We start from the raw sequence: 26,740 nt of genomic DNA, 5'->3' as shown, positions 1-26,740 counted from the left end.
TCTTTTCTTCTTCTTCTGGTATTATGGTTATCGATATTACATCTATAAATATAACAAATACAACAGTATATTTTTATAATTATTAATTTATATAATTTTATGTTTTTAAACAATTCTGAGAGAAGGGTGACAAGTACATATTTATGGAGTTTGCTATATTAACCTTCACTTCTCTTTGTGGATTTGAGTTACCTTCTGTATTGTCAAACATATTACATTGTTATATGTTATAGCCTAACAATACAATTATGTACATATGGGCTTATGCAATTGCTTTTTAAATGAGTTAAGAGGAGAAAGGAGAAGAAATATGTTATTATACTGTCTTCTATCATTATCCACATAATCACCTAGACCGAGATCCTTTGTTTGTGTGGATTTGAATTATTGTCTGGTATCACTTGCTTTCAGCCTGAAGAACTTCCTTCAGTGTTTCTTGTAAGGGGAGTCTGCAAGTAAGGAATTCTCTTAGGTTATGTTTCATCTGGGCATGTCTCTATTTTGCCCTCATTTTTGAAAAGTAGAATATAAGATTATTAGTCGAATTGGTTGAGTTTTTTCTTTTAGCACATTGAAATATGTTTTCTCACTGCTTTCTGGCCTCTATTGTTTCTGGTGAGAAATCTGTTAGTTTTACTGGAATTTCTTTGTAAGTGATGAGTTGTTTTTCTCTTGCTGTTTTCAAGGTTTTATTTTTGTGATTTTTGTCTTTGACTTTAGTTTTTAATATGTTTGTCTGTTGTGTGGGTCTCCTTGCATTTATCTTACTCAAAGTTCATTTGAGCTTGGATGTATAGCTCAGTGTTTTCCATCAAATATGGAAAATTTTTAGCCATTATTTATTTGAACCTTTTTTCTGCTCCTTTCCATCTTTGCTCTCCTTCTGTTCTCCCATCAGATGCATGTTGGTGAGCTTAATTGGTGTTCCACACTTCTTTGAGGCTGTGTTCTTTTTTCTGCATTACTTTTTCTCTCTGTTCTTCAGATTGCGTAACCACTATGTATCTTCATGTTTGCTGATTCATGCTTCTGTTGTTTCAGATCTACAATTGACTCCTGGCAATAAATTTTTCATTTCAGTGTTTTTACTTTTCTACTTCCTAGGGCATAAATTGCTCCACGGTGTAATCCAGCTGCCGTGGGTCTCTTGGCAGAGGCAGAATGTCGCCAGTTTGTAAGCCTTCCTCTCACCGTCTCCTGGGCAGAACTTAGGGAGCAGTTGTTGGGGGAATACATGGAACTTGCTCCTCACTACTTTTCCCAACCTGCATCCATCCTATGGAGCGGGAGCTCTGTGTATACTGTGTGTTTGTGTGTAATCCATGCTGCCATCCAGGTGCTTCCATCCAGCTGGTGCCACTACCCAATGTGGGTCTTCTGCAGTACAGACCAGGGGAGGTTGGGATCTGCTGATGTTCAGTGGCTGCTAAGTCTACGAAGCATAGGTCTTCTGTCCTAGGAAGCTAGAGAAAATGGAGACTGTCAGTGGACTGCCAAGGCCTTTGGAACAGCTCTCCTGCAATACAGAGCTATGTAGGAAAGAGGGACTGCACTGCTACCCACTGTCCCACTCCCTATGTAGCAGGAGATGGTGGTTGGGGAACAGGTACTACCTGACTACTGCCAACTGCTTATCATAGGCCTTCTGCAGCACAAAGCTGTGAAAAATGAAATCTGCCAATGTTTACTAGCTGCCAAAAGCACCTGCAATAGGAGGGAGCTAGGAAGATGGAAATTGGCCCTTGGCCGTTGAAAGAGCTGTGGGGGAATGGAGGCAGTCCGTAGCTTGTAGGCCTCACCCTTCCACTGTTCTCAGTGAGTTTTGTAGGTTTTGTTGAATAGGTAGATGCTTCTCAATTTTCTTGTAACCTCTTTCCTCTGTCTTTAGAGACTTTGATTGTCTTTGCTAATTTTGACCAACTTAAAAGATGTCTGTCTGGGGAAGAGGTTTCCCACAATGACTCATACCATCATTCTAAGTCTGTTTTTTGACTACACGACAGTAGGATAAAGTGCAGAAATGGTTGTGTGTTGCTTAGTGGTGGGAACTCTGTTTATGGGGTGGGAGGGTGCAGCAGAGGTGTTTCTCAACTCATCTATCCTCACATCTAACCACATGGGTAAAGATAATTTTTTCCTATTCCTTATTTCAGTAGACTCAGTATGTCTACTCTGTTTCCTGATAGTGAGAACACCATGTCTTTAGTTTGCTCTTCACATTCCCTGGGTGGTCTGTGTATTTGATGCACGTGCTGCTGTATCATAATAACAGTAGGATGACTGTAGTCCTTACCTCTGTAGTTCATTGAATTTGTATCTGGACATGGGAACTGCTTCACAGTCAATAACCTCAAGTTTTTCAAAAGATGAAAATTGTCAATTTTTATTAAATATATTTAATATTATAAATTCAAATAGATATTGTTAGTAAATAATAAAGAAACGATGTACTTAAAGACATTTAAAAGCGTATCTCCTTCCTCTGTATGCCCCTAGACTCTTGACTGACCCTCTGTTGTGCTTGCCTTATATGTTTTTTTTTATTATAACTCTCTTTTCTAAATAAACTATAAGCTCTTCTCAGTAAGTAGCAGGCAAGGAACATGTTTTATTAGTTTTTGTACCTTCTCCACTGTGCCAGACATTGAAACTGTTTGATCAATTCATTGAATTAAAATAGAACAACCTATCCTAAAAACCCTATCATAATCCAATAATTGGGGTCTGAAAAATTTAGTTGCATAAACTGTGGTGTTGCTTTATTGCAAGGTTAATGAAATGGCTTGGCTGGACTTGTACCACTAGCAGGTAGTGAATTCTGAAAGTCTGTCTCTGTGATCCACATGTGACCTAGTCCCAACTGTGGTTTGTTGTCAATTGGTGGCTGTTGGCTGGTCTGCTTAATTATATCAGTGAGGAAGGGGACAATGTTGGGCCTTGTACTGCTGGGAATTAGTGATGTCCCTGATGACAGGAAGCTTCTAGTTGGTTAGTTTCATTGGCCTGATCTGGAGAGAGTGGACTGAGAATTTCTGGGGCTGTGAGAACTTACCTCCCCTAGAGTCATGGCCTGTCTTTTTCCCCATGCAGGAACTTGATCTTGTCCCTCCCTGCACAGGAACTTGGGGGCCAGTAGCATTGCCCCTGATTTTCATGTTTTCACTGGTTGTATTATTGGAGAATTTTACTGTTTAAAATGTAAATGGAAAATTTATATTCTCATTCTATTCACATCAGCAAAGCATTACTCCCATTTAGAGGCAGTTTTTTTTTTTTAAATGACGTCTGCTAAAATCGGATCCTTTATAAATGTGTTTCAGTCACGATATTATTTTCTCCAAACATTGGTGATGACTTTAATATGTATGTGTATGTTTGTTTAAAGGTGTTTGAAGTGGTGGAACGTGTAGAAGAGTTAAGAAGGAAGTGGCCAGTAGCATGGGGGAAGTTAGATGATGGCAGTATTGGTGTGGTGACTCCATATGCTGATCAAGTGTTTAGAATACGTGCTGAACTTCGAAAAAAGAGATTATCTGATGTTAATGTAGAAAGGGTGCTAAATGTTCAAGGTAAGTATCAATTGAAATGAATTAAGTCATTCAAATGCTTAAATCTAAAGTGTGTTCACACTGAATTTTTAATGCTTAAGATCTCTTTCTGAACTTATGTGTTCTTTTCATATCAAGTTCTTTAATACCAGGTTTGGCAATTAAAGGTTGCACTCATTTACATTTTTATTAAATTTTTACATCCAAATAAAATAAGTATTAACAAATATACCTTTTCTATGACCATAATTGTATCAGTGCCACATAGTACGTGTATGCTGTGAATTACAGTCATAATAGTATATAACACATTTTGCGGTTATACTGTATCTAAGTATGAATTTCTTCATAAAGATTTTTATGTATAGACTTTTGTAAATTTATAGTTAACAGCAGCTCCTTTAAATTATCTTCATTTAATTAATTGCTATAAAGTTTGTGCGTTTAAATATATGAAGCAACATTATGATGTGAACTCTAAATGAAGCCTAATGCAATGTTAGGTTTTATGGTAATGTCCAGCAGTAAGAGTAATATCCAGCAGTAAGAGCATGGGAAAAACATAGTTCTACTGTACGATGTGTTGTCCAGATTATACAGAATTTAGGGGAGCATTTTAGAAAGAACATTAGGAGTAAATTAGAAAGCACCCAGAGAAGACTTAAGGTAGTGAATGGTCAAGAAACTGCCATGAGAAAACTAGGATTGTTTGGCCTGGAGAGGAGAAGTCTAAGGATTGACATCAACATTGTATTGAGACTTGTCATAGGGTGAGGGAATAGATACGCTACTATATGAAGCACATAAAAAATGATATACACCTAGACTTTCTGTAGACTTCTTTATGAAATCAACTGTGCCTGCCCTCGTTGGCCAGAGACTAGATGACTCTTTCAACAAAGGGTCCTTGTATTGGGTGGAACCTGGGACTAGATAGTTTTTAAGGTTGGTTCCAACAGTATCATTAAAAAAAATTTTTTTATGGTGGTAAAATATGTATGATGTAAAATTGACCATTTTAACCATTTTTATGCACATAAGTTCTGTGGCATTAAGTTCATTTATGTTATTGTGTAACAATCGTCACCATTCATCTCTAGAACTTTTTTGAGCTTTCCAAACTGAAATTCTGTATGCATTAAATGCCCCCATTCCTCCTTACCTCCTGGCAGTCACCCTTCTACATTCTTTCTCTATGAATTTGACTATTCTAGCTACCTCATATAAATGGAATTGTGTAGTGTTTGTGCTTTTGTGACTGGTTTATTTCACTTAGCATAATGCCTTCAGGGTTCATCCATGTTGTAAGATGTGTCAGAATTTCATGCCTTTATGAGGCAGAATAATCTATTGTATGTATATGCCACATTCTGTTGATCCATTCCTCTGTCCAGGGATACTTGTGTTGCTTCCACCTTTTGGCTATTGTGAATAATGCTGCTATGAATGTGGATATACAAATATCTGTTTGAGTTGCTCCTTTCACTTCTTTTGAGTATGTATGTAAGCATGGAATTGCTGGATCATATGGTAGTTCTCTGCTTAATTTCTTGAAGAACTGCCACACTGTTTTCCACAGCAGCTATACCATTGGACATTCTCACCAGCAGTCCATAAGGGTTCCAGTTTCTCCACATCTTTGCCAATGTTTGTTATTTAGCAATTACATTTTTAAAAATGCAGTGCTTTTATTTTATCAGTGGTTCAGAATGACAATCTTAAGTCTTTTCTTAAAAATTTTCTTTGTAGGAAAGCAATTCAGAGTTTTGTTTCTTAGCACAGTACGTACAAGACATACTTGTAAACATAAACAGACACCAATTAAAAAGAAAGAGCAACTTCTGGAAGATTCTACAGAGGACTTAGATTATGGTTTTTTATCTAACTACAAGCTTCTCAATACTGCCATCACAAGAGCACAATCCCTGGTTGCTGTGGTGGGTGATCCCATTGCTCTGTGCTCTATTGGAAGATGCAGGTAAATATGTGTTACTGTTGAGACATTAAAGGGGAAATGTGACATGATTTGTATCACTATGTGTACATTTATTCATATGACCTTCTGGCTAATTAAAATCAGGTTTGTTATAGCCTGATATCCAATGGGAACACAAAAGCATATTACTTTGAATCTATTTATTGTATGCATAATTGTGTATTCATTGAGCCATTATTCAAGAGATATTTCCTGAGTGACTTCTAGGTTCTAAGCACTCTTCCAGCTCCTATAAGATACATCAGTGAACAAAATACACAAAAGATCTCTGCCCTTGTGGGCTTACATTTTATTTATGGGGCTTACTTTTTACTATTAAGGAGAGGAAGATTACCATACACTAAATAGGAATATTATATAGTATTTTACATGGTAAGTTGAATGGAAAGGAAAATATTAAGAGGAATTAGGAGTGATGGGGACGGGGCAGACTGGCTTGTGATTATAAATAGCATGGTGAGAGCAGACCTCACTGAGAAGCTGACTTTGGAAGTGAGGGAGAAGCTATTTGGGTTAAAAGTGCTCCAGGAAGAAGCAACAACTAGGGCAAGGGTCCTGAGCTGGTTTCATGTATGTGTCTGTAATTGATGGATATTAACTTTTGTATCCCTTGGTGCCTCACTTTTCCCCTTCATTGTTCTAATTTTTGATGAATTTCCTTCTGTAGTCTTGCTCTCTCAAGGCTTCTCAATGTAGATAATTCTTTGTATCTGGTTAATCCAGAAGATCTTAACATTTGGGGGTTAGACGTGGTCATTACTTGTCTTTTGATAGCATTATTAGTATTCATTAGACTTTAGTTTTAAGGAACAATTTCTACTAAATATGGTTAAAATACCAACCTACACACCAAAATCTTTCTTTATACACTCGTGACTTATACCAGTGAATTGGAATTTTAACTGTACGAAGCCAGTAATAGAAGATTTGGCCTTTTGAGTATTGAAGAACTGTGTTAGCATTAAAAAACAAAAAAAAAAAGCAGTTGAACAGATATTTATAATATTCTTTTGTGAAAAAGAAAGAAATACACTAGGGATTACTTAAAATTTTATAAGTATGCTAGTTCCTGTCATAGGAAGTTTAGAATAGTAAAAAGAGATGTAGATAGTCCTGAATCTGCCTTGGGTAGTTATTTCTTTTTGATCTGTTAGAATTAAAGTAGACAAAACTATCAGGACATGGCACTCTTTAAATCAGGTTTTTTTTTCTTACAATATAGATGATGACAGCACTTTATTATCTGTTTTTGTGTTCTAGCAGGAAGAAAAATCCTATGGGAAGGGAAACTGTTTGACACCTTTAAGAATCAGTTTGATGTATCAGAATTTAAGACCCTCAAAAAGTTCATGGCCTTTCTAGGGGAAAGCTGTCATCAGAAGAATCAAGTAGAGTTTTAATTGATGAAAAAAATGTTTCTTCTTTAAAAATCAAAGCTTGGAGGGTCCGTGACTTTGTCTATGAACAATTCTGTTGTAACATCTTTAATTTCATACCTTAAAAATATATTGCCATGCATTTGTAGTCACTAATGACAAAAAATTGGAGGGAGGAGTTTTTTTTTTTTTTTTTTGAGACTGAGTTTCACTCTTGTTGCCCAGGCTGGAGTACACTGGCACAATACCGGCTCACCACAACCTCCGCCTCCTGGGTTTAAGCAGTTCTCCTACCTCAGCCTCCCAAGTAGCTGGGATTACAGGCCACCACACCCAGCTAATTTTTTGTATTTTTGGTAGAGATGGGGTTTCTCCATGTTGGTCAGGCTGGTCTTGAACTCCTGACCCCAGGTAGTCTTCCCGCCTCGGCCTCCCAAAGTGCTAGGATTACAGGCGTGAGCCACCACGCCTAGCTGAGAATATCTTTTTTTTTTTTTTTTTTTTGAGATGGAATCTCACTCTGTCGCCCAGGCTGGAGTGCAGTGGCCGGATCTCAGCTCACTGCAAGCTCTGCCTCCCGGGTTTACGCCGTTCTCCTGCCTCAGCCTCCGGAGTAGCTGGGACTACAAGCGCCCGCCACCTCGCCCGGCTAGTTTTTTGTATTTTTTAGTAGAGACGGGGTTTCACAGTATTAGCCAGGATGGTCTCGATCTCCTGACCTCGTGATCCACCCGTCTCAGCCTCCCAAAGTGCTGGGATTACAGGCTTGAGCCACCGTGCCCGGCCAAGAATATCTTAATTCTAAGTTACAAATGAATAGAAGAAACCAAGTATCCACCGTGCCCGGCCAAGAATATCTTAATTCTAAGTTACAAATGAATAGAAGAAACCAAGTATATCAAGGAGTCTGCTATTTTGGCTTTCATCCTAAGAATTTTACTTTATATTACTTTACTAGTCATTGTAAGTATATTTGGTTAGAATGTTGCTTGTGGTATTTTACCATTTTTGCTTATAGTTATTATTTGGTAAGTGAGCCAGCACATACTATGATTAGAATGTAATATATTAAAGCACATATATAGATTGGAATGTGTTGAAAACAACTAGAAACTATGAGGGGAGTAAACGGATATGAGAATAGTGTTGTGGTCAGGCGCAGTGGCTCACACCTGTAATCCCAGCACTCTGAGAGGCCCTGGTGGGTGGATTGCTTGTGCTCAGGAGTTTGAGACCAGCCTGGGCAACATGGAAAAACCTTGTCCCTACAAAAAATACAAAGTTTAGCTGGGTGTGGTGGCATGTGCCTGTGGTCCCAGCTACTTAGGAGGCTGAGGTGGGAGGATCGTTTGAGCCGAGGAGGTCAAGGCTCTAGTGATCACGCCACTGCACTCCAGCCTGGGTGACAGAGCAAGACCCTGTCTCAAAGAAAATTAAAAAAAGAATAGTGTTAAGCCACATTAGGTTTGGGTTCTCCTTACAAATAACTCCAAATATATTTACCAACCTGAATATTTTTAAGGAAACCATTACCCGTTTCTTAATAGAGTCATATTATACTGTGAATTGCATGAGATCAGCATTTTTCATCCATTCTCTGACAGAAATCATTACTTTCTTAGAGCAAATGGGTGAATAATTCTTCCTGAGGCTATGCTCTCAGAATTATCCAAGGCTAATTTTTAACTTCAAAGCTGAGTCTACTGTTGCCTGTTTCTTACTACTCAACTGGGAAGTGTCAAGGTGTACACCTTAATTGATAAGCTAAGCAGAATATTTTCAGGGAAGTAAATATACTGTGTTGAGTGGGAAAAAAAACATACATTTCATAGTTACATGGCAATGTTGATTATCTACTTTATTTATGCAGTTTAATCATGGCTGTAGCCCAAGAATTAATAGTTGGGGCATATGGATATTTAAGCTTGAATCTCACTAATTTAATTAGATATTAATTTACCCTCACAATACAAGTAAACTCAGAGAATATAATATGATTCTTGGGTCCTGTAAAAATGGAAGAGTGAGTTCTTTGTAGTTTGAGTTCACTAGGACTGTTTTCCCACTTTTTTCATTTAATATTTTCAAAAAACTAATATATTCCCAAATATCAATCAGGTTTTTAAGGAATACTTACTGTGTATATTGTATCAGTTCAGAAGTCAATCAGTTATATATTCTTTTTTGTTTTATTTTTAAACAGATTTTTTTCTGTTAATCCAAAATGGATATAGTGAAGATCCTCCTGCTCTCTCGCCAAGCTAACAAGTATTAATAGTGGCTGCTGTTTATTGACAGCTTTCTTTGAGCCAGGTGCTGGTTTATGTGCTTTGCACATATTGCCTCATTCGGTCCTCTTAACAACCCTATAATGTGGGTATTTTATTTGCATTTTAAATGGGCAGCCTGATTCAGAGAGATTAAATTGCCCAGGGTCACATAGCTATTATGTGGTCCACTCAAACAGATGTCAGATTGACTTCAAAACCCACATTCTTCTGTCTGGTTATGCTGCCTTTCCCAGAACTGATGGATATGCTCAGATAAATCTGCACGGAATAATGGCAGGAGGCTAAGAGGAGAGTGATAACCTTTCTTCAAACCAAGGCATTTGGAGAAGGTCTTCCCTTGAACTGAATTTCTTCATTTAGCACATTTTATTTACTCTGTGAAATATAAACATATTTCATGTATGTGTAGAGATGTATGTTTATGTGTATACACACACACACACACACACACACACACACACACACACACACACAGTGACCTAAGTACACCAAGTGATGTTTTAGTGTTTTATCAGTCATCTTAGAAGTAAGGTTAACACAGAAAGAAAATCAAACTTTGTGTTCAGGCAGTGATTAAAAATAAGGTTACATCCTTTGAAATGCCTAAAATTATATTACAGTGTAATACACACTTGGGTTTTTAAACCAATAGTACTAAAAAAATGGTTAAAGTAATACTATATTAACATTTTATGGAGGGGGCTAAGAATTGATAAAATCTTTAAATAAATAACCAGAGTGGTGAATTCTTGTCCTCATTCTAATATGATCTTTCAATTATCTGTATTCAGAAATGCTTCATAATTGTATACACAGTACTTTGGTCAGGTATTGGGGAGTTCAAGGGCCAGTGTAAAGAGAAAGAAGGAAAAACTTTAGCTTTAAAACTAAGAATTTTTGAAGGAAAGAAGCATTTCCCTGAAAGTTTAGAAGTAAGACACAAATGTCATTTCAATAGTAAAGAATAATAATAATAGTCGTGCTGGTGCCCCACTTTACACATGAGGAAACTGAGGTATAAAGAGAGGCTAAGTAATCTGCACGAAGTCACACAGCTACTGAATGATAGAGTCAAGATTTTGGGCTAGTTCTAGAATCCATATGCTTTACCATTTTGCTATATCAACGGTGCCCCTGCCCCCCCAAAAATGTCAGATTTAACATGCAAATTTTAGGTCACTTTCAGAGCCAGTTTAACTTGATTAACTTGTAGTAATTATTTAATGTTACTTTTAAATTGGTATACTTTAACTTGAAGGCTATTTCTTTGAAATCCCTGGAATCTTGTAGACAAAGATTGTCACCGAGCTCCAGCTTTTTGTGAAGTATTAGGTTGTTTGACTTAACTCAACGTTACTTCAAATTCTGTTCATTGCAGTCAAGGTCAGTGAGGGTGATATAGGAACAGGGTATGGAGTTTTAAAAGGTAGCTTAAAAATAGATCAGGTTCTAGTGTTTTGGCTGTATAAGCTGGAAATGAAAAACATAATAAGAAATTGATATTAAAAATTGAGCTAGAGGCTGGGTACAGTAGCTCATGCCCATAATCCTAGCACTTTGAGAGGTCAAGGTGGGAGGATTACTTGAGGCCAGGAGTTTGAAACCAGCCCTGGCATCATAGCGAGACCCCATCTCTACAAAAAAACATTTAAAAAATTAGCCAGGTGTGGTGGCACACACTTACAGTCCCAGCTACTATGGAGGCTGAGGCAAGAGGCTTGAGCCCAGGAGTTCAAGGTTACAGTGAGCTGTGATCATGCCACGGCCCTCCTGCCCTTTAGTCTGAGTAACAGCACGACGCTGTCTGAACAAACAAAAAACTCAACTAGACAGAGTAAAAGTCAATCCATTCTTTCCTTGGTGTTTTGCTTTGTATTGAAGTCCAACAGAAACATGAAATGCCACTTTATGAAACTGATACTTCATCAATTAGACTAAAAAGACCTTTTGAATATAGTATGTAGTAGAATTGTATTGATAAAAATATTCATACGGTTGAATATTGTGGCTATTCTTATTAAAAGGGTAAGAAAGTAGGTGGATTTTAGATCCTGAGTGCTATATAAGATAGTCCTTCCTTATATTTTCTCATGTTATGATGAGAAAAAAAGCACAGTTCCTTCATTGGGGTTCTTAAAAATAAAGGACAGCTTTTCAGCGTGTGTTTCTTGGCAACATACATTTCCCGCAACTGCATAACTGTCTTATTAGCCTTAGTCTTATGGTCAGAAGTATATATTTAATATTTTGTAGCATTTTTACTTTTTCTGTTGTTTACATATAGGTCTAAAATTTTTTTCTGAACCCATTTGTTTATTTTTTTGTTTATTCATTCCATTTAACATTTTTTATTTTTTCTTATTAAACTTATTTTTTTCAACAGCTTTATGGGTACAAGTGGTTTCTGGTTACGTGGATAAGTTGTATAGTAATCAAGACTGGGCTTTTAGTATGCCCCTCACTGAATAGTGTACATTGTACCCAACAGATAGTTTTTCATTCCTTACCCCTCTCCCACCCCTCTACCTTCTGAATCTCCAATATCTCAATTCATTTCTTAAACTCATCTTCAAAAAACTAGGAAAGATGGATAGAAGGCATATGTAAGAGAAGCATAGTTTGAAATTAAACTCTGCAAAGTTTTATGAATATATTAATAACTCAATTCCCATTCATATACTAACTTTTATAATATAAACCTTTTCATTTATGCTTCTTGAAGCCATCTTGATTACCTGCTGTCCACCTGGACACAAGGATACCAACTTGGGAAGAAACCATATCACATATCTTTTATAGCGTAATAAAACATTATTTGAACCTCTCATATTAAACATAGGTATGCATATTTATAATAGTCATTTAAGATTTAAAAACTATGTTGTCTTTTGTAATATGTATTTAATAATTTTAATATTTAGAAATCAATTTTCAAACCTAGGAACAACGGTATACAAATGCAACAAGTTTTGAATGTATTTTTCTCCTTTAGTACTTATTAATTTGATTAAGAAATGAATAATCATTAAAATTAGCATTCCAACTTCCTATATTTTTCATAATTCATTTAACACATAACTTAGTTAATGGTATAAGTTGTGCTTGTGACTAGCACCTGTTAATTAAGAGAAAAATAAGGAGTAGCTGGTTATTTCTTAAGAATCTTCATGAGGATTATCTACTTTGTGACTCAAAATTTATGTCTTGAGTTGGCTTTTCTTAGTCGTCTAACACTAGGCTACTTTGGCCTTATAATTCAAATATATACACACACACAGATACACATGCTTGTGTGTATCTGTGATTGTGTGTGTATATGTGTATGTATATATGTGCATATGTACACATACACATGCATGTATATGTGTACATACATATGTATATAAATTAGAATTATTTATATTCATTATATTGAATTGTATGTATATATAGTGTATATATATGTATGTAGTAAGTATGCCTAGAAGTACAAATTTTTTATGAAATGAGTTGCCATCAGTTTTGAAAACTTATTATGTGGGTAATAAAAAACATCATTTTGAATTAGTGTGGATAGGTGAGTACTGACCATATTACTTGCATTGATGAGCCAAAATTAATGGAGAGCCTATTTTATATGTACTGTAATACAAGGTATGACTATAGTTTCAAAATCAAACTTCTGTAGTCATGATCTAGTAGAAAGATTTTATCTCAGTCATAGTCAGATGACTATTGGGTTTAAGGATTTGAGGTTGGGGTGGAATGTGGAGTATCTTTAGTTACTTATGTTCATTTCTGTGATCTCATCCATTGAATTATAAACTGATCTTGTAACTCTTTTCTGTAGGAAATTTTGGGAACGGTTTATTGCCCTGTGTCATGAAAACAATAGCCTACATGGAATCACTTTTGAACAGATCAAGGCCCAGTTAGAGGCTTTAGAGCTAAAGAAGACATACGTGTTGAATCCGCTGGCACCTGAATTTATCCCCCGGGCTCTCAGACTGCAGCATTCAGGAAGTACCAACAAACAGCAGCAATCACCACCCAAGGTAAAGCCTCTGTTAATGAAATTGAAGAGGTTAAAGGGAGAAAACTGCGCAGAAGTGCCAAAGGTTTATTGGGCTGCAAGTTACTTTAAGTGTTGGAATTGAAGGTTACATTTGGCGGCAAGCGGTTTCTGCAAGGAACTTGTTTAGTGTGGACATGTAAGTGAAAATACAGTGTGGCATTTAGTCATGCTTAATGTTATAATCGTTCTCAATTTTTAATACCTGGTAACTTTTGGTATCATTTATATAAAATAACCTTCTAATCCTCTTTACTGATAAGAGTTGTTTTAGTGAGATGTGAATAAAACAAAGAAGTTTAAAAGATTATCACACTTATTAAAACATGTCCTTACATTCTTTATAAGGAATAATGTTATAATAATGATATTTATATAAAGAAAATAATTCTGAACCTTTACTGATAACCGATTCATTTGAGGTGGTATTTGACAGAGTAAAAAAATTTGGCTGACTTCTTGAAGATGACTGTAATTGATTTTGACCCATATTTCTTGTATAGAAGCGTTCTAGTCAGAGGGAGTGGAGCAGGGGAGTCAAGGCCATTTCCACTTTTGAACTGTAGTTACTTCGGACAGAGATACCTGGCTTATTTGCTAGAGTGCCTGAAAAAAATGCTTGCACTTACCATCTAGAAAAAAAAGTTCTGAGGCTGGCATGTTTAGTATTTGTTCCATTTTGTTTTGTTTTGTTTTAATATTTATAATCATCAGCATATTAAAGTTACCAGTAAGAATTAAAAGAGTATATCAGTTTTGCACTTCCTTTAAAAAATGTAAATCTTTTTTTTTTTTAGACAGGGTCTCTGTCACACAGGCTGGAGTGCAGTGGCACAATCTGGGCTCACTGCAGCCTCCACCTCCTAGGCTCAAGCAGTCCTCCTGCCTCAGCTTCTGGAGTAGCTGGGACTATAGGCGCATACCACCACGCCTGGCTAACTTCTGTATTTTTTGTAGAGGCAGGGTTTAGCATGTTGCCCAGGCTGGTCTCAAACTGCTGGGCTCAGGTGATCTGCACGCCTTAGCCTCCCAAAGTGCTGGGATTAAAGGCATGAGCCACTGCACCAGGGCAAAAAATGTAAATCTTAATGTGTAAGCAGTAATTAATAGTTTGATATTTTGAAAATCTTTTAGCTAAATAGTTATTCCGCTGAGAAGAGAACTATTCTCTGTGTTAATATACTGTTGTACATTCTTAGTTTAATAAAAATGGACTTAATGTGCAATACTACTTGTGATTTGGCATTTTTAGGGTATCACACATTCTACATAAATGAATCTTGTAGATTTCTCAAGCTTATACTGTTAATGTATTAGCTGTTTGTTTATCAGTTAAGTTACTTCTATGTGCCTGATGTTATTGTAGGTGCTAAAGGAGCACAGATAAGCAAATTAGCCCCTGAGTTCTCCTGTGGCCATGTTGGAGGAGTGAGAGAAAGTAGATAGATTCAGGCAAATGTCTACCAAGGAGATCTTGTTCAGAAGTTTATTGGATGGGTAGAGGTAGTGGGAGATTGGGGAAACATGTCAAAAACTGGAAGATAAGCTCAGTTAAGGCAGAGATTTTTGCCTGTATTATTTGCTGCTCTCACCTCTGTGCCTAGAGCAAAATCTGACTCATAATAGGTACTTAGAAGTAGTTTTTAAATGAATGAATAAAGCTTAAGACAGCTTTTACAAAAGACTCATGGTATGAGAGAACAGGGGACATGACTTTCATACATAGCTAGCTCTAGATTACTGCTACATTATTATTACTATTATTATTTTTTGAGACGGAGTCTTACTCTGTCGCCCAGGCTGGAGTGCAATCCAGCCTGGGGTGATCTTGACTTACTGCAGCCTCTGCCTCCTGGGTTCAGGCGATTCTCCTGCCTCAGCGTCCCAACTAGCTGGGACTACAGGCAAGCGCCACCATGCCCGGTAATTGTGTGTGTGTGTGTGTGTGTGTGTGTGTGTATGTGTGTGTTTTAGTAGGACAGGGTTTCGCCACATTGGCCAGGCTGGTCTCAAACTCCTGACCTCAAGGGATCCACCTGCCTTGGCCTGCCAAAGTGCTGGGATTACAGACCTGAGCACTGTGTCTAGCCTGCTACATTATTATTTTGTTAATGAGCTACCAAACACTGTATATTTTATGTAAACTAAGTAAATTTACTATTCTGTGGTTTCTTGCTAAGTCAAAATACAAAATACAGTGACTGGAGGATTGTATCCTGTATTGAACCATGCAGAATGCCGAGTTATACTTGTAGACATGCCACTATCTTTTTACTCCATAGATCCCAATTTGCTTTTTTTATTTAGTATACTACACAGCACCCATCGTGCTGATGTATATTGTCTAGTGTGCTTCCAGCTTTACAATATAGGATTACCCTAGATTATGGTTATTATTTTTCTATTAGTTTCCTATTGCTACTGTAATGAATAAGCACAAACATAGTGACTTAACACAAATAGATTACTTGACAATTTTATGAGTTGGATGTCTGAACTGGCTTGCTTGGTTTCTTTGCTCTGGGCTTCTCAGGGCCAGCATCAAGGTATTAGCTTTCTGGGTCCTTATCTGGAAGCTCTGGAAAGAATCTGCTTCCAAGATCATGCAGGTTGTTGGTAGAATCCAATTCCCTGTGGTTATAATACTGACGGTCTTGTTTCCTTGGTGACTGTCAGCTGGGAATCATTCTTAACTTCTAGAGGCTTCTTACCAGTTCTCAACTGTGTCCCCTACATCTCAGAGCCAGCACTGGTACATTGAATCCTCCTTTCCCTGGGAATCTCTCTTACTTCCTCTTCCACTGCATCTCCCTTATTCCAGCCAGAGAAATTTCTCTGCTTTTAGGACTCATGGGATTAGATTGGGCTCACCCACATAATCCAGGATAATCTCCCTATTTTAAATCTATAACTTTAATTAATATTCAGAGTCCCTTTTGCCACATAACATATTCACAGGATCCAGGGATTAGGATGTGGGCCTCTTTACAGGGGCCATTCTGCCTTCCACACTCTGATTAAATTGCTGTGTTTCTTCTACATGCTAAGCAGTTGTCCTTGGTTGTTGAGTCATTAGCAAATTAGTGATAGGTCTGGAGGATAAGAAATCTAAATGGTTTGTCAGCCTTTTGGAACTGTCTTATCTGCTGTTTGTGTCACTGGCCCTCCTTTCTTCTGTCAGTGTGTGTGCTACTGGCGTTCTTGTCTCTTCTAATTGCTCCTGCTTCTCATCTTCTACTTCTGCCATCTTGATGTTTGCCTTTTTCTCCTTTTTTCTATATGCTTTTCTTATCACTTCTCTATATATTTATATATATATATATAGTTGGTGCCAGTCACTGTGAACATTCTTTCTCTTGAGGTTAATGGACCAACTGTGATTTTTTTGGGGGTCTTTTTCTGACTTCATGAGGCTTTTTTATGACTTTGTGACTTCAGCTGCCCTTCCTCACTCGTAACCAATTGACCTTAAACCTTCTGTGTTTACTGCTGATATGAGTATTTGCTCTTTCCAACAGTTAGATAGGTAGGTAAATCAAATATCCTTGTGTTTTTGCTTTGGTCGAGAATGAATTTTTCTTCCTGCTGTAGACATAATCTCCTCTTTAGTTTTCAGGTATAATTTACAAATTTACAAATCTGTGTGTGTCTAAAGGTAAGTTGTATAATGTTCTACTTTTCCTCAGTTGGCTTGATATGTGTTACTTTTAGCCCATGGGAAGAGAGAATTTTTTTTTTTAATCCAGAAATTCAGAACCATTGTCTCTTCAAATATTGTTTCTGCCCAAATGTCATCATTTTTAATGGTAGACTAAATATACCATTATGTGAATTTGCTATTGCTTATTTAACAAATCCTGCACTGATGGGCATGTAGATTGTTAACATTTATTATACACATAAACCAAGCTCTCTGTGCCCAAATTTATGATTACTTCATTTGGATAAATTTCTGGAAGCGCGGTTACTGGGTTAACATGTACATTTTTGATACTGTTGATACGTATTGCCATATTGCTGTCTAGCAATTAGCTAGATTATCTCACAAGCAAATGATGACAGTTCCCCTTTTCCTGTTTTTGTTTTTTTAAAGTAAATTTTATACTTTAATATACCATGAATTATACTCAAAATATCATAAATCCTAAGCCATATTTGCATTCTTTTTACTGTTTTAAAGGTTCTCATCCTCAAGAATTGAAGATTCATATTTTTACTCTGAAAAACAACTTCTGTGTTTTGTAATTTGTTAGAAAATGTATAGAGAAACTGCAGTTCTGTTCCTTCAAAGGAATAGAATTTAAGTCATGTTGATTGCATATTTCATTTTAATGAAAAATATTTATAACAAAGGAATTTTAGATACCCTTAATTTGAAACTGAGAAAACTTGAGGCCCAGCCATATTATTTGAGATGGCTGTGACCTAATGTTTAAAAAGAAAATTGGCTCAAAGCAGTCTAATGGTTATTAATTATAGACTTACAGTTTTAAAATTTTAATTATTGATGTATACATTAATTTACTTATGATTAGGAAAATGGTTATTGTTTTCTAATATTAAACGTGCTTAAATTATTATAAATTTGTGTTTTTCTTTAAAGGGGAAAAGTCTTCATCATACCCAGAATGATCACTTCCAGAATGATGGAATTGGTAAGTGGAAAAATTACCTTACGAAAACTTGCTTTTATGATGTAAGAGATTTTCCCCAAATTTCACCACAAGAAAGAGGAGAATGGGGAGATGGTTTCTCTCTCTTTCTGTCTCTCTCTCTCTGACAGACACACACATGCACACGCACACACGCAGTCACTTTGGAACCTCTCTTAATTCTTTTATTCAACACTTAGGGTTTTATCAGTGCATTGATATGTTATTTCTGAAAAGGGGTGATTTTGTAGGTGTTCATGTACATATCCAGAGGTTTTGAGGAAAAACATTTAAGCCTTTTATGCAACGTAAGTTTTCAGAAAATAATTATATTCTACACATGTCAGGTCATAAAAGTTTCAAGGTAAAAAATTTACTTAAATGATTTTAAATATTGCATAGTTGTACTTTTAAAATAATAATTCCTTAACTTTCATATTGCATGTGTTTCTGTTACAATTGCCAGTCAAAACTTTATTCTGAAGAGTTGTATACTTTTTTAGACAGAAGACTGTTTACTAGGAATGTGTGCATAGCTTTCTCTCTTGAAAGACACACCCTGAGTTCCTCAGAAAATATTTGAAATTATGCTAGTTTATACAAGGAATGCTTTGTATAATTCAAGTTAATTTTAGGAAGCATTATAAAAGTTTCTTTTTTCTTTTTTGTAATATGCTTTACTTTTCCACACTGATAATTCTTTGATGATAAGATATCTTAGGCAAATCTGAGAAACATATTTTGCTGCTGAATGATTTAAATTATTTTTTCCAGATGACTATGTACAGCTATTGAGTGCATCCTTTTTCTGTTTATTTTTCAGTTCAGCCCAATCCTTCCGTACTCATTGGCAATCCTATTAGAGCATATACTCCTCCACCCCCTCTTGGACCTCACCCAAATTTGGGAAAATCTCCAAGCCCTGTTCAAAGAATAGATCCTCACACTGGGACAAGTATTCTTTATGTACCTGCTGTCTATGGAGGGAATGTAGTTATGTCGGTGCCTTTACCTGTAAGTGGACATTCGAAATACTTTCTATTGAATCAAGTAAAATAGGTTTCACTAAAATGGTGCTAATTCCAAATAGTATTCTACCAACTTCTTTTTTAAAAAAAATTTTCAGTGCTCCTAAGCTTCTTTTAAAGCAAATGTTGCCTCTAACCTTCAAATTGTGAATTGTTGCTTACAATTTGTTATTAGGTTACTAGTGACTATGGAGAAATTATATTTCAACTTAGAAACCTTGTAATTTTTTGTTTTGTTTTGTTTTTTTGAGATGGAGTTTTGTTCTTGTTGCTCAGGCTGGAGTGCAATGGTGCAATCTTGACTCACTGCAACCTTCGCCTCTTGGGTTCAAGCGATTCTCCTGCCTCAGCCTCCTAGGTAGCTGGGATTACAGGCATGCACCATCATGCCTGGCTAATTTTTTGTATTGGTACAGACAGGGTTTCACCATGTTGGTCAGGCTGGTCTCAAACTCCTGATCTCAGGTAATCCACCCGCCTTGGCCTCCCAAAGTGCTGGGATTACAAGCATGAGCCATTGCGCCCGGCCACCTTTGTAATCTTTTAAAATATTTCATTGAAGAAAATTGAGCTAAAAGTTAATGGAGCTAATGAATTGGTCTCGTTTTGTAAAGTGGTGTTTTCATTTTATCTTTTTATTTTTGTATAAGTCAAAAACTGTTCCCAAGAAATACAGGACACAGAGAGGCTTGGATTAGTATAGTTCACTTGGATCTAAATTGATTTGAGAAATTCCACATCTTATGAAATCTTAATTACTACTTAAAAACATTATTCCTTGTAAGACTATAGATTTTTAGAGGCCTTTCGTCTTGTTTATAAACCCATTTTCACTTTCTTTAGAATTTTTGAATATTTTGTTAATTTGCTGATATGAGTATTTTCAATTCAGGAGTTTTAGCCTAGGGAACAATTTCTTTCATTTAAGGCAAGCACTGTAATTTCGGGCTGAGATGATCATTGCCAAAGGTTTTTGGCAACACTCCAGAATGGGAAAATGCTTAGTGCAAACATTTCTCACCATGTTGGTCAGGATAGTTCACAATCTGACAGCCAAGGAGAATGACTGTAAATGAGAAATATGTAATTCATGCCCACTCCCCATAGACTTCAGACTTTGGATTTTAGCAGAGTTATTTCTCCAGACAGCCTGGCAACATTGTACATGATCTGCTTTAAATAGTAAGTCCCTTAGGATTTATAATTCACTTTACTAGGTTAAAGAGGCTTCTATTTTGTAAGATTTCTGAGAGTTTACATTTAACAGTTATAATAAACTAATAGGAGCAGTAGCTAAGATGTCATTGTATTTATTCCTTTTATGTTAATATGCAGAGATTATATATCTAGACACACTTAAACAAGTTTTCTGTTTTTGTATTTTAAGATAGAGTTGAATTAAAAGCACAGATTAAAAAGTAATGACCCATTTGAATTTTACCTATAATAGATGAATAGTAAATGATGTGGTTACTCATCTTAAGTTGGAATACCAAATGTTTTGAGTTGAGACTCCTTAGGCTAAGTTCTTCCTTAACTTTTCCCCTGTCTATTAAACTATGTTTCTATGCAATTATGACTTTGTAAGATAATTTTTATGGTAATCTGACATGTATACATTCCTATGGAGGAGAAATAAGTAAATACTATAAAATGATTTAATGCCTCAAGGAATAATTACCAATTTTAAACCCTCAGTTTCTTCCTAATCTGAAAAATGATCTGTTTTCCATTACATACTAAAGGTTCAGGGAGCTGTTTTTTAGCCAGTTAAGACACAGTTGTTACTATTAGCATCAACTTTGTAGTTATATATTTTGAAAAAATTAACATCTGTGTGTGTGTGCACGTATGTATGTCTTTGTATGTTTGCTCTTTCCTAATCAGCAGCACTCTAGTAGTTTGTCTTCCAAAATATACTTAATGCATGTATTTTATTTTTTAATAACCTAGGTACCATGGACAGGATACCAGGGTAGGTTTGCAGTTGATCCTCGAATTATTACACATCAGGCAGCAATGGCCTATAACATGAACCTATTACAGACACATGGACGAGGATCTCCTATTCCTTATGGTCTTGGACATCACCCACCTGTCAGCATAGGCCAGCCACAAAATCAGCATCAGGAGAAGGATCAACATGAGCAAAATCGGAATGGTAAGTTGTACTTCGTTGTTCTCCTGTTCCTAAACTGATGACATGTAAAGTTTTAGCCACATAGAAAGTTCCTTTAATAGTATGATTGTTAACTTTCTCATGGATTATAGAACTCTTTGAGAGAGAATCTAGCAGCACTTTGGGAGGCTGAGGCGGGCAGATCACGAGGTCAGGAGACTAAGACCATCCTGGCTAACACGGTGAAACCCCATCTCTACTAAAAATACAAAAAAATTAGCTGGGCATGGTGGCGGGCGCCTGTAGTCCCAGCTACTCGGGAGACTGAGGCAGGAGAATGGTGTGAACCCGGGTGGCGGAGCTTGCAGTGAGCCAAGATCGCACCACTGCACTCCAGCCTGGGCGACAGAGCAAGTCTCAAAAAAGGAAAAAAAAAGAAAAGAGAGAGAATCTAATATATAAACTTTGGATCCACTCTCCAGAAGACACAAATTATGTACACAGATACAAAATTGAGATGTAACCTCAGAGTGTCCTTTAGGTTAAATCCTACCACTTAAAATTGGTGTCACTGAGTTTCTGAAAAAAAATATTAAATTTGAATATTTAGAGTACTTTAAAGTGGTAGTCATTTAAAATTGAGATGGAAGGTCCTCCTGTTAAACATTTTTGTTAACTTGAAATATTTTTGTGGTATACTACGCATTAATGTTGTGGGATTGTTGATAAAAGGTTATTTTTATTACAAATCTGCTAGAATTTCAAGGAAAACTTACCATATTTTTTATTCAAGTTTATTGAGGTATGAGTTAAATATAGTAAAATTCATCCTTTTAAAACGTACATTGATGAGTTTTAACAAATATCCAGAGTTGTTAACTTCCACCAAAATCAAGATACAAGATATTTACATATTTACAAAAAGCTTCTTCCCACCCTTTGCAGTCCCATCCTCCAACCCCCAGCCCTGAGCAACCGCTGATCTGACTTTTGTCCCATACTCTCTAGTATGTCATAAAAATGGAATTCCATAATATATAATTTTTTGTGTGCAGCATTGTTCACTTAGCTTAATGCTTTTGCTATTCCCCCAGATTATATGTTTCAGTTGTTTGTTCCTTTTTACTGTTAGTATTCAGTTTTATGGATGTACTGCAATATGTTTATTCATCCCTCAGTTGATGCATATATTAGTTGTGTCTAATTTTTGGCCCCTTATGAATAGAGCTGCTGTGAACATATGTGTGAACATGTGTTTTTATTTCCCTTGGGTAAATACCTAGGAGTGAGATTGCTGGGCATATTATAAATATATATTTAACTTTATAAGAAACTGCCATATTATTTTTCAAAAGTAGCTGAACCATTTTTCATTTCTACTAGTAATGTATGAGATTTCCAGTTGCCCCATGTTCTCATTTGCACGTGCTATGGTCAGTCTTTTTTTTAAATTGTACTCTTGTTAGTGGATGTCTAATCATATCTCATTGTGGTATTAATTTTACATGTTTGCATGTCCCTAATAATGGGTGATGTTGAGTATGAGTATCTTTTTATTGTGCTTATTTGCCATGTGTGTATCTTGTTTGATGAAACCTCTATTTATTATTGCCCACTTTTTTATTGGGTTGATTGTCTTCAGTCAGTTTTAAGAGTTCTTTATACATTCTGTTTACTAATCTTTAATGAGATATATATTTAGAAAATATTTTCTCCCAGGATATGGCTTGCGCTTTTTTTTTTGCCTTTTAAAGACAGAGTCTTGCTATGTTGCCCAGTCTGACCTTGAACTCCTGGGCTCAAGCAATTCTCTCACCTCAGCCTCCTGAGTATCTGGGACTACAGGCACATGCCACTGTGTCTAGCTTTCATTTTCTTAACAGTATCTTTCAAAGAGCAGCAGCTTTTATTTTTGTTGAAGTCCATTGTATCCATTTTTTTCTTCTGTGGATCATGTTTTGGGTGTTGTGTCTTAAATATATCTAACCCAAGATCTTCTTTTATATTTTCTTCTAGAAGTTTTATAGTTTTTAGCTTTTACATTAATTAGGTCCATTTTGAGTTAAATTTTATATATAGTGTAAGGGTAAGGACTGAGTTTTTTTGTTGTTATTTTGTTTTGGTTTTGCATGTGTATGTTCAGTGATTCCAGCACTATTTGTTGAAAATTCTGTCCTTCCTTCATTGAACTGCCTTGGAACCTTTGTTGAAAATCAGTTGATCCTATATGTGGATCCTTTTTATTAATGCGTATGTTTATGTTTACACCAAATATGCTGTCTTATTACAGCTTTGTAAAAGTCTTTAAATCAGGTGTAAGTCCTCCAACGTTGTTCTTTTTCAAAATTGTCTATTCCAGGTCTTTTGCATTTCTATATATTTTAGAATCAGCTTGTCAGTTCCTACTAAAAAGCTTTCTGGGATTTGGATTGGCATTATGTTTAATCTTTAGGTCACTTTGGGGAGAATTAACATCTTAACATACTGATTCTTCTGATCTTTGAACAGAGTATATGTCTCTCCATTTTTTTCTGTTAGGTCTTTATTTTTTTTTTCAGCATTAAAAAACGTTTTCAGGCTGAGCACAGTGGCTCATGCCTGTAATTCCAGCATTTGGAAGGCAAAGGTGGGCGGATTACCTGAAATCAGGAGTTAGAGACCAGGCGTGGCCAACATGGAGAAACCCTGTCTGTACTAAAAATATGAAAATGATCTGGGCATGGTGGTGCACGCCTGTAATCCCAGGTACTTGAGAGGCTGAGGCAGGAGAATCACTTGAACCTGGGAGGCAGAGGTTGCAGTGAGCCAAGATCGTGCCACTGCACTCCAGCCTGGGTGACAGAGCAAGACTCTGTCTCAAAAAAAAAAAAGGGTTTCGGTATATACAGTCTTTGCACATATTTTGTTAAAGTGAAAGCTTAAATGAACATAAGTATTTAATTTATAATTTTCTTCTTCAGCAATACGTTCCACAAATGCCAGTATGTTGTATTTTTATTTTCATTTAGTTCAGTATGTTTCCTAATTTTTCTTGAAATCCTACCCATGGATTATTTAGAAAGGTGTTTCAGTTGCTGATTATTGGCGATTTTCTAGAAATTTTTCTGTTACTGATTTGTACTTTAATTCCATTGTGTTAAGAGAACATATTTTGTATGACTTGAATGCTTTTGAATGAGATTTGTTTCACAGCCCAGAATATGGTTTATTTTGGTAAATGTTCAGTGTGTACTTGAAAAGAATAGATTGCTCTGTAACTGTTAATCGGGGGCCGGGCATGGTGACTCATGCCTGTAATCCCAGCCCTTTGGGAGGCTGAGGTGGGCGGATCACCTGAGGTCAGGAATTTGAGACCAGCCTGGCTAACATGGTGAAACCCATCTCTACTAAAAATACAATATTAGTTGGATGTGGTGGCACACGTCTGTAATCCCAGCTACTCGGGAGGCTGAGGCAGAAGAATTGCTTGAACCCAGGAGGTGGAGATTGCAGTGAGCCAAGATCATGCCATTGCCTCCAGCCTGGGCAACAAGAGCGAAACTCTGTTTGAAAAAAGAAAAAAAAATGTTAATCAGGTCAAGTTGGTTGGTAGAGTTGTTCAGGTCCATTGTATCCTTGCTGATTCCATACTCTTTCCATCAATTACTGCGGAGGGATATTGAAATCTCCCAATATAATTACTATTTGTCTGATTTTCAATTTTCAGGTTTCTAAGTTTCTATCAGTTCTGAATGAATTTTGAAGTTCTATTATTAGAAGATAAATGGTTAGGATTGTGTGCTCTTGATTAACTCATTTATCATTGTGGAATGACCTTCTTTGTCCCTGAAAATATTCTCTGGTTTGAGATCTACTTTGTGTAATATCAGTGTAGCCTCTTCAACTTTCTCTTATCAAGTGATAGCATGGTGTGTGTGTGTGTGTGTGTGTGTGTGTATGTATGTGTATGTATATTTTTACCTTTTAATCTGTTTGTGTCTTTATATTTAACGTTTGTTTATTTTAGATAACATATAGGTGGCTCTTGATTTTTTTAAATCTAATGTGACAATCTCTGCCTTTTAATTGGGGTATTTAGACCATTTACATTTAGTGTGATTGTTGATATAGTTAAATTTGATTCTATCATCTTGCTATTTGTTTTCAATTTGTCCAATTGATTTTTCCCCCTTCTCCTTTTATTCCGCCCTCTTCTGGATTGGGAGAGTTTTTTTTTTTTTTTAATGACTCCTTTTTGTCTCCATTGGCTGAACAGTGACAACTCTTTGTTTTATTATTTTGCTAGTTGCTTTAGGGTTTATAGTATAAATCTTTAATCTTCACAGACTACTTTCCAATTTATATTTTACCACTTCATTTACAGTAAAGGAAACTTAAAGTATGCTGTTTTTTCTCTCCTGGCCTGCATGCTATTGTTATCATGTATTTTACTTTTACATATAAGTCCCCAAAACATTATTGTTATCTTTGTCTAAACAGCCAAGTAAAAGAGTTTTAAATCATGAGAAAAATAATCTTAAGTATTTACCCATGTGTTACCATTTCTAGTAATTTTTCTTTCTGTATATTGATGTTTCCAGCTGATACAAGTTTTCTTCTGCCTGAAAGACTTCTAGTGCATTTCTTACAGTGCAGGTCTGCTGATGATGGATTTAGTCTGATTGGTCATCTTGGAATCTTGATGTTTTAAAGAAAAATACCTCCATTTGTACCCTTATCCTTTATGTTTATTTTTTCATAGGGATATAGTGAGCCATATTGCCCTCTCTTTCTTTATCTCTTCTTTGGCTGTGCTATTTCATGTATCAGTATACTTTTCTCAAATTCTATTATTCAGTGATAAAGTTGGTTTTAGAGATTTTCTATGATAAGGTAGTAAATGAAGACCGAGCTACAGGTGTGTTATTACAAGTGTGTCATTATCGTGACACACTTGTATGCCTGAACATGCCTTTATTTCGCTTTCATTTTTAAAAGATGTTTTTGTAGGGTGGAGAATTCTTGGTTGGCAGTTTTTATCATTTGGTACTTTAATGGTGGTGTTCTACCATTTTCTCACTTGCTGTTTTTCCAGTGAGAAATCTGATGCCATCGTTATTCTTGTTTTTCTGTATGTAACAAGTCTTTTTCTCCCTAGCTGCTTTATAGATTTTCTTTTTATACTGGTTTTATCAGTTTGATTATGACATGCCTTGAGGTAGTTTTCTTCCTGTTTCTTGCGTTCAAGGTTTGTTGAGTTTCTCAGATCTCTGAGTTTATAGTTTTTATCAAGTTTGTAAATTTTTAACCTTTATATCTTTTCGGATATTTTTTTCTGTGTTGCGCCTACCACTGTTCTGCAGAGATTCTAATTACCCATATATTGGGATGCGTAAAGTTTTTGCACAGTTTATGGGTGCTACTTTTTAAAAAAATTTTTTCTCTTTATGTTTCATTTTGGATAATTTCTATTCCTGTGCCTTCAAATTTGCCAGATTTTTCTTCTGTAGTGTCTGTTCTGCTGGTAATTCCATTCAGTGTATTCTTCGTCTCAGATACTGTAGTTTTCATTTCTTGAAGCTTAATAATTCTGGAGTGATAATTCATTTTACAAAGTTCCAGTGGCATTCTAAAAAGAATGTTTCTGAATAAGAACCTAAATCAAGGATTCCTTCAAGGAACTTAAACTGTCCAGTGGTT

At 36.1% G+C, this 26,740-nt stretch overlaps 1 protein-coding gene across 1 annotated transcript in view; it reads left to right on the top strand.

Annotated features, from left to right (window-relative positions):
* The window catches only part of HELZ (helicase with zinc finger), a 172,135-nt gene that overhangs the window by 109,486 nt on the left and 35,909 nt on the right, over nt 1-26,740 (top strand). The window contains exons 21-26 of the mRNA XM_011930768.1: nt 3,386-3,569; nt 5,298-5,526; nt 13,041-13,245; nt 17,866-17,917; nt 18,738-18,928; nt 20,896-21,103. Coding sequence (XP_011786158.1) covers nt 3,386-3,569; nt 5,298-5,526; nt 13,041-13,245; nt 17,866-17,917; nt 18,738-18,928; nt 20,896-21,103 — 1,069 coding nt within the window. The remainder of the gene's footprint in view (nt 1-3,385; nt 3,570-5,297; nt 5,527-13,040; nt 13,246-17,865; nt 17,918-18,737; nt 18,929-20,895; nt 21,104-26,740) is intronic.

The sequence above is a fragment of the Colobus angolensis genome, unplaced genomic scaffold (genome assembly GCF_000951035.1).
Source record: "Colobus angolensis palliatus isolate OR3802 unplaced genomic scaffold, Cang.pa_1.0 Scaffold1, whole genome shotgun sequence".
NCBI classification, from domain to species: domain Eukaryota; kingdom Metazoa; phylum Chordata; class Mammalia; order Primates; family Cercopithecidae; genus Colobus; species Colobus angolensis.
The sequence above is the reverse complement of the archived record's forward strand: the minus strand, read 5'-3'. Positions and strand labels throughout refer to the sequence as shown.